The sequence below is a fragment of the Physeter macrocephalus genome, chromosome 17 (assembly GCF_002837175.3).
Source record: "Physeter macrocephalus isolate SW-GA chromosome 17, ASM283717v5, whole genome shotgun sequence".
Classification (NCBI taxonomy): domain Eukaryota; kingdom Metazoa; phylum Chordata; class Mammalia; order Artiodactyla; family Physeteridae; genus Physeter; species Physeter macrocephalus.
Genome location: NC_041230.1, coordinates 9,026,480 through 9,034,646, shown reverse-complemented (window position 1 = coordinate 9,034,646; position 8,167 = coordinate 9,026,480). Strand labels below are relative to the sequence as shown.

General features: G+C 53.0%; 1 protein-coding gene across 6 annotated transcripts in view; it reads left to right on the top strand.

Annotated features, from left to right (window-relative positions):
• The first annotated feature begins 123 nt into the window (after positions 1 to 123).
• Positions 124 to 8,167, top strand: part of CLASRP (CLK4 associating serine/arginine rich protein) — a 21,746-nt gene continuing 13,702 nt past the window's right edge. For 3 of the 6 annotated variants that reach the window (XR_003676595.2, XM_028478109.2, XM_028478110.2), the window contains exons 1-2: positions 124 to 384; positions 1,175 to 1,302. Coding sequence is in view for 5 of the 6 variants with exons in the window: in XM_028478109.2 (XP_028333910.1) it covers positions 1,204 to 1,302 (99 nt within the window). In the remaining variant the exon portion in view is untranslated. The remainder of the gene's footprint in view (positions 385 to 1,174; positions 1,303 to 8,167) is intronic. The other 3 variants (XM_055079287.1, XM_055079289.1, XM_055079288.1) reach the window with 3 other exon arrangements.

Below are 8,167 nucleotides of genomic sequence, written 5' to 3'. Positions count from 1 at the left end.
TTCCAAGCACCCCCCCTCCCTCCTCGCCCGAATATAGGCCCCGCCCCTCGCGTGAGCGGAAGCTCCCTCCGCCAGACTCCGCCCCTCCCCCTTCACTCAGCCTCCCACTTCCGCTTCCGGTGTGGGCCGCGCGCGAGCGCAGCGGTGGGAGGCGGCGGTGAGGTGCTGAGTGCAGGCTGCTGGCTTTGACCTCCTGGCTTCGGGCGCACGTCAGCCCAGCTTCGTCCTTGCCTCGACCTCTCCCCGGTCTCTTGTGAGCCTCCGCTCGGCCCCGGCCTCGAGGGCCGACCGCTCCGCACCCCCTCGGCCTGCCGGGCCTCAGGCCGCGCCCTGCCCCCGCCGTCGGGCCGAACTCGCCGCGTCGGACCCCGCCGCTTGCCACAGGTCCCTTCCTCATCACAAAAACTTATCCCGAACCCTCAGGCCCAGACCCGGTGCTCGAGCCCTGTCCAAACCATCGGGCTCTGCCTCTGTCCTCCATCCTCGCCCCGAGGCTCAACCCACCCCGTCCTGTCTGTCCGTTCCGCTTCCCTCAGTCTCTACCTTACCCTCCCGCCCCCAATTTAGATTCCGTCTTTAGACCTCAGCCGCGCTCTGGTCTCTCCTAAACAGCACTCTCCCATGCTCCCCCTCCTCCCCCAAGGGTCGCCGTCTTCCGTCCACGCCCTTCACCTGCCCTCGACCCCTACCTCCAAACCACTACTCTGTTCCCATAAAATCTTCTCCTCTTCGTCCACTTGCCTTCATCTCCGGACCCCTGCTACCCATACGCACACCCACAGGTGCCCCCTGGTGGGAGCCCTTTCAGCTCTTTCCCCTCCCTTGAGCTTCAGCCCCAGCTGCTCAAGGTCTGTCTCCAGACCTTGCTTCTAACACTCGCTCCTTCCATTCCCGAACCTTTCATCCTTGATTCTGGCTCCTTGAACACAGGATAACCCCTTTCCCAGGGATGCTCACTCCAGAATCACCCGAGGGGGCGGTTTCAGAATGCCCAGGGTACTGGATCAGAGTTGTCTGGGATACACCTGAGCATTTGGAGCACAGTTCCACAGCCTCACTTCCCCTCCCTGAAGCTGCTGTTCAGGCTCAGCTGTGTCACCAACTTGTTAGATGACATAGGTTCTGCCTAGATGGTTTTTAAAGCCCGTCTGACACCCCTCTCCTTGTCCTTCAGGTTGAGGCCCCAGGCTTGGCCTCACCACGATGTGGCACGAGGCCCGGAAGCATGAGCGGAAGCTTCGAGGTATGATGGTCGACTACAAAAAGAGGGCAGAACGGCGGCGGGAGTACTATGAAAAGATCGTGAGTAACCTTTAAATTGGGCTGGGCTCTCCTGGAGGGTGGGGCCCTGGTCCTCCTGGTACGATTTGGGCTTGGAAATACGCTAACGCCAGAGCCCAGTTTCCTCAAGAGAATGTCCGTTTTTTGAGCGTAATCATGAGTAAACACTCGAGGCATTCTGTTGATTGTAGTATACTGTGCTGTTTGGTGTGGACTCAGTACAGAGCTGGGGTTAGTAGGAAGGAGGAGAGTCTTTGTAACACTCAGAGCCGTCCAGACATAAGATTGGCCACCTCCGGAATATTGTCTGTCCTGCTTATTGCTGTATTCGCAGTGCCCAGAAGAGTTCAGCATTCTTGAGGTTTAATTTGGCACCCCGAAGGAGTGCCATCATCGTTCACTAAGTGAAGTCTGACCATTTCCCTCCCCTGTTTGATGCTTTGATGCTTCAGTTGCTTTTGGAGAGCAAAGTGCACTGCATCTTGTGATCTAAAAGGCTCTTGTGGTCTGGCCTCTCAGCTTCATCCTTAGGTAGCTCCATTGGCCTTTTTTCCATCTCTGCCACCACAGGGATTGAACCTGTAATGCCTCCTCTCACCTATTTAACTGTTACTTGCTCTTGAGACCCCAGCTTGAAATGGCATTTGCGTACTAGGTTCAGTTCTCCTGTTAGATGGTATTTATTATAGACGTTTTCATTTATCATCGCATCACTGCCCCAGCCTCCTCTCCTGTCTCCTGGCCTCCAGTCCTGCCGCCTCTAATCCACCCTCCTCAGAGGGGCCAGAGAGGTCTTCCTAAAGCACAAAGCTGACCCTGTCCTTCCCTTGCTCAGAACTTCTCTGTGACTCCCCAGTGCCAGGCTCCTCAACACAGCCTTTAAGACCCTACATGTTCTGGCTTTTACCACCCCCACCAGACTCTTGTCACTCTGCTTTCTGCCTTGTTCCTTTGCTCACGCTATCTGGCCTCCTCAATACCTAGGGTACTTTTTCTAACAACAAAAAAAAGATGTATAAAGAGTTACCAGTTTACCTCCCCAAATTATATAGCCCTCTCCGGCCACAGGGCCTTTGCATGAGCTTTTCCTGTACTCGATTAACTCCTGCTCATCTGTCAGATCTCAATCCTCAGGGAAGTCTTTCCTCATCCTCCATACTCAGCCATCATAGCTCCCTGTCCTTCCCCTTTGTGGAATTTAACACACATATCCAGCTCTGTACCATTGGGGACTAGGTGTATTTGGGTCATGTTTGCATTCCAAGCTTGAGCCCAACATGGTTTAAAAGAACAGATGAATAAAACATAGCAGTTACCATCTTAATTGGTCCTTTGCAGGCACCAGGCTCTGAAAAGAGCTTTAGATGCATGATTTCTTTGAATCCCCACAGTCACCCACGAGACAGAGGCTGCTGTTACCCTAGGAGAGGAATCTTTGAGAGCGCCTCAGTTGCCTTCTGTCACCCGGGAGGGAACCACTGGGCTGTAGAGAAGAGCCCCTCTCCGGTGGTGTCAGAATAACTATAACATGACCACAAGGGCAGGGGTTGGGTCTGTGTTGCTTATCGTTGAGGCCCCAGCAGTGGACCAAGAACACAAATCAGTGCTCAGGAATGCATAGCTGCCATTTATTAAGGGTTCATGGTGTGCCAGACCCCGTGCCTGCTACCTCGGCACATTCTTTCTAGTCCTTTCGGCAGGCCTGAGAGATTGGTATTGATCCCTATGTTAAAGGTGATGCTGATGATAATGGCTAATGCTGTTGAGTATTTATGTGTTAACCGCTGTGCTGAGCCCTTGACATGCATCTGCACTTCATCAAATTGTCATCCCCAGCCTGGGAGGTGGTTTGCTTTTTATGGTTTCCATTTCACAGACGAGAAAACTGAGGCTCAGAGAGTCATGGCCTAGACCATATAGCAAGAGGGCAGAGCTGGCATTCTAACCCAGACTCTCTGACCCTGGACCTCTCTTAGCTCTTCACCTGGGCTTTCTACTGCAGAAATAGAAGTTCAGAAAGGTGCAGCAGCTTGTCCAAGGTGACACAGCCGGGAGGCAAAATACCAAACCATACCAGGTCCTTAAGAGTTTGGAGTCACAGGGCTCTGGCTTCCAATTCCAGCTATTCCACTTACGTACCATTTGGCCCGGGCAAGTGACTGTATCCCTGAGCCCGGTTTCCTCTCCTGCATGTGAAATGATGTATCCTGTAAAATCAGGTTTGGCTGTGAATAACGGAGACCTAAAGCATCAATGGCTTAGACAAGATAGAAGTTGATTTCCTTTTCACATAAAAGCCCAGAGGTGGCCATTTCTGCTCAGGGACCATTTGTTGTTCAGCCATGCATGGCTGGTCTTCCCAGTGTGGTCTTAAGGTCTAAGAGGGCTGCTCAAGCTCTAGCCATCATGTTTTCATTACGTCCAGCGGGGAGGAAGAAGGGAGGGAAAAGAGGCCAGGGAGCTCACGCCAGTTAAGAAAGTCTCTAGGTGTTTGCACATGATATGTCCACTCATATCCCCCTGGCTGGAAAGTAGCCCCATGGTCACATATAGCTGCCAGGAAGGCTAAGAGGCGTAGACTGTATTCTGGGTGGCCTAGTGCCAGTTATGTTAGGAGTCTTATTACTATCGAAGAAGGGGCAATGGATGTTGGTTGCCAACTCACGGTCTGCCACAAATGGTGGGGACAAGGACACCTCTCTCCCAGGCTGTTGGAGTATAGTGAGATAGGGCCCAGAGACCACCGAGGGCAGGCCTGCCCAGGGTAACCTGCTCAGTAAATGCCGGCTCTTGTTGGTTCCGAGGTTGTTGTTGTTACCAAGTAGAGCTGGAATAGCATCCAGGTTGATGGATGGTGTGGAGGAAAAAAGGCTGGAATTGGGCCACTTAGAAGTCCTGGGACTCCATGCTCTTGTTCTTGTTAGCTGGGGAGCTCCCTGAGCTTTGTTTTCCCTCTTGGACAGTGGTGATGACAGGGTGACAGGGAAGAGCTTCAAGAATACAACAGTGTCTGTGGGGTGCTTTGTGGTACAGGCCTGTACAAGCAGCCATTGTCCCCGTACGAGAACGTGATCGGCGTTCAGATCACAGCCACCAAGCTGCGGATGATAGCTGCTTTGAAGAGGGGATGGGGCTGTCACACGGGTCTTTCAACTTGCTCTTGCGCCTAGAGAGGCGGCTGAGGCGATTGTTGAAGAGGCCGAGGTCAGCTGTGATGGGCCGGGCAGGTGTGTCTAGGCAGCCGGTTTCTCTGCTGCTCTGTCCTTGGTGCTTGCTCTCTCTCCCTAGCTGACCCTAGTTTTGTCATTTCTCCTGTCCTTGGCAGCTTTCTTCTGATCAGTGGTTTGGATAAAGAAACAATTCCCTGTTGATGTGAAAGTGGGAAATAAAACAGATCTCAGCTCTGGCATCTCCTTCTCCAGGAGAGCCCAGGCTAAATGATGCATCACCTGGCTCCCCTATCCCAGCGCTGCCCATTCTAGGTCGTCACTGTGGGAGATGGGTCTGACCCCCACACTGGACTGTGAGCCCTGAGGGCCGGGCTGGCTGTCTCAGTCACTGCCGTGGCCCTAGCACAACGCCTGCACCTAGAGTCGGTGCCTGCTTAACAGTTGAATGAGTGAGTGAAAGACTCCATGAACTCCTCTGACCCCCTCTGATCCTGGAGATATAATGATCCATTGGTTAAGAATAGATTTGGGGTCTTGAAGAAATATTTGTACATGTTCGTTGGAGTGTGATTCACCATAGCCAAGATGTGGAAACAACCTAAATGTCCGTCAGCTGATGAATGGGTAAAGAAAAGTGGTCCATACATACAGTGGAATATTATTCAGCCTTAGAAAGAAAGGAGATCTTGTCACATGCTACTGTGTGGAGGCACATTGAGGACATTATGTCTAGTGGAATCAGCCAGTCACAAAACGACAAACAAAATTTCACGTGTGTGCGGTCTTAGAAGCAGTCAAGACCTTAGAAACAGAAAATGGTTGTTGCCAGGAGCTGCGGGAGGGGAATAGGGGAGTAGTTGTTCATTGGGTATAGAGTTTCGGTTTTGTAAGCTGGAAAAGTTCTAGAGATCCGGTGCAGAGCAAGGTGCATATAATTAATGCTACTGTACCTTTCACTTAAAAAAAAAAAAAAAAAAGGAGTGGATTTGGAGTCAGGACCATTTAGGCTCAGATCCTAGTTTTGTTTATGGCTGGTGTGATCAGGAGCAAGTGAGCCTCCCCACTCTGAGCTCCAGTTTCCTCATGGGACATGGGGTAAGAGTAGCACCTTTCTCCCATGATTGAGAAGTTTGAGATGTACATAAAGCATTTAGTTCAGTGCGTGGCTTTTATTTTTTTATTTTTATTTTTTTTATTTTTTTTTGTGGTATGCGGGCCTCTCACTGTTGTGGCCTCTCCCGTTGCGGAGCACAGGCTCCGGACGCGCAGGCTCAGCGGCCATGGCTCACGGGCCCAGCCGCTCCGCGGCATGTGGGATCCTCCCAGACCGGGGCGCGAACCCGTGTCCCCCGCATCGGCAGGCGGACTCTCAACCACTGCGCCACCAGGGAAGCCCCTTTTATTTTTATTATTATTATTTTAATATTTATTTATTGGGCTGCACTGGCTCTTTAGTTGCGGCACACAGGATCTTAGTTGTGGCATGCATGCGGGATCTAGTTCCCCGACCAGGGATCGAACCTGGGCCCCCTGCATTGGGAGCATGGAATCCCAACCGCTGGACTACCGGGGAAGTCCCCATCTCCTGGCTTTGAGTACGGTTCCTTGACTTTTCTAGACGCTCCCAACAGAGCCAGTCCACGGACCCAGGTTTTTACTCCCCGCCCAATGCTTTTTCTTCCTTGTTGTGGTGCTGGCACCTCCAGTGGCTTCACGCTACAGGCCAAAGTCCATCCTGCAAACAGTGTCCCACGTGAGTCTTGGCTGTGGGAGCTGGGCATTTGGCCTGTCGCAGCCTCAGAACGCGAGGGGCTCTTGGCCTTAGACCTGGCTGGGGCGGTCACGGGCCGAGGGCGCTGTGTGGCCCGAGGTGAGGGACTGAGGGAGGCAGGTGAGGTGCGGGATGAGGAGTTGGATTCCAGCAGCGCCACCCCGCTGGACCCCGTGGGCTCGGGTGTCCCCCACCCTCAGCATCTTCAGATGTGAGAGGAGAGGGAGAACGGCCTGGTGCCTGGCACCTAGTGAGCGCAGGACAGGTAGTAGCCCCATAGTAACTGTGGTCACTGGTGAGCGTCCTTCTCAGCTCCTGCTCGCCTGCCGCCTGGGGTTGGGGCGGGAGGTGGAGGCAGAGCGAGGCTCTCGGGAGCTTGATGCTGATGGTTTTCTCCTGCAGGGGCTCGGCCTCCTCGTCTGGGGTGAGGGTTCCTTCTCTTTCCTTCGGTCAGTGTTCCTGAGCGCCTGCTGTGGGCCGGGCCCTGCTCTAGGCGCTGGGGACACAACAGTGAGCAAGACAAATCCTGCATCGTGGAAGCTGCGGTCTAGTGTGGGAGACAGGTGGCCCGTGATGGGCGGTGCTCTGAAGCAGACTGGGTGCCGTTAAGGAGCTAGAGTCAGTCGGGTTGGGGGGTCGCTGTTTAGGCAGAGCTGATGAGGAAGGCGGCTAGAAGGAGATGGGGAATAAGTGAGGGGCAAAGCGCGCGAGAGCAGTGAGTGTGCTGTGGCCTGGAGGCCGGCCGCCTGGAGCAGAGGCTGGGGAGAGAAGTCAGAGAGGGCCAGGCCGGAGCGGGGAGGCTCTGAGCGGGCGGACGTGGCCTAATAGGTTTTAGCAGAACCCCTCAGGCTGCCTCACGGAAAATGGGCTGCAGAGGGCAAGGGTGGTAGCAGGGAGCGGGGAGGAGGCCAGGAGGCCGCTGCCCAGTGGTTGGGGAAGGTGGCAGTGCTGGGGGGAAGGGGGGAGGAGGGGTGGGAAGGGCTTGGGCTCTGGGGAGGTAGTGCTGGGAGCTCGGCCAGGGTTTAGCGGGGAGCACCAGCAGCCCGGCTCGTGGCTCCTGTGGGTTCCTCTGACGTGGCAGCTCAGAGGGCTGCAGCTCAGCCGGGGCCCGGCGCTCGGGAAGCTCAGTGGTGGGAGCTGCTGCTGCTGCTAGATTTTATCCTTTCCTGACGCAGTTCTGGTGACCTGGAATCAGGACTCGCCACAGGAGGCCTCAGGCCGGAGGCGATGAGTGAGTGTAAGGTGTAGCATCAGGTGCTGGGAGCGACTCGGGGGCCATTCTCCATCTAGGTACCTTTTTTTCTTTAAAACAGCTTTATTGAGATATAATTCACACACTGTACAATTCAGTGGTTTTCAGTATATTCACAGGTTTGTGCAACCATTTCCACAATGTAATTTTCGAAAATTTTCCTAACCCCCAAAAGAAGCCCCATACCCATTAGCAGTCAATTCCCCGCGCCCCTCAGCTTTGGGCAGCCACCGGTCTACATTCTGTCTCTATGGATTCGCCTGTTTTGCACATTTCACATAAATGGAATCATACAACATGTGGCCTTTTGTGACTGACTTGTTTAACTTAGTGTAATGTTTTCAGGGCTCATCCGCGTGGTAGTGTAGATCAGTACTCCATTCCTTTTTACTTCCAGACAATATTCCATTGTCTGGATACGCCACGTCTTGTTTATCTATCTTGCATTGATGGACATTTGGATTGTTTCCACTTTTTGGCTATTGTGCATAGTGCTGCTGTGAACTTTTGTGTACAAGTAGTCGAGTATCTGTTTTTAGTTTTTTCAGGTATATACCTAGGAGTGGAATTGCTGGGTGTCATCTGGCAGTTCTTTGTCTAACTTTTTGAAGAACCTGATTTCTGCATATTCTTGTCTATATATATATATATATATATATATATATATATTTTTCCCTCTTTTTTTTTTTTTTT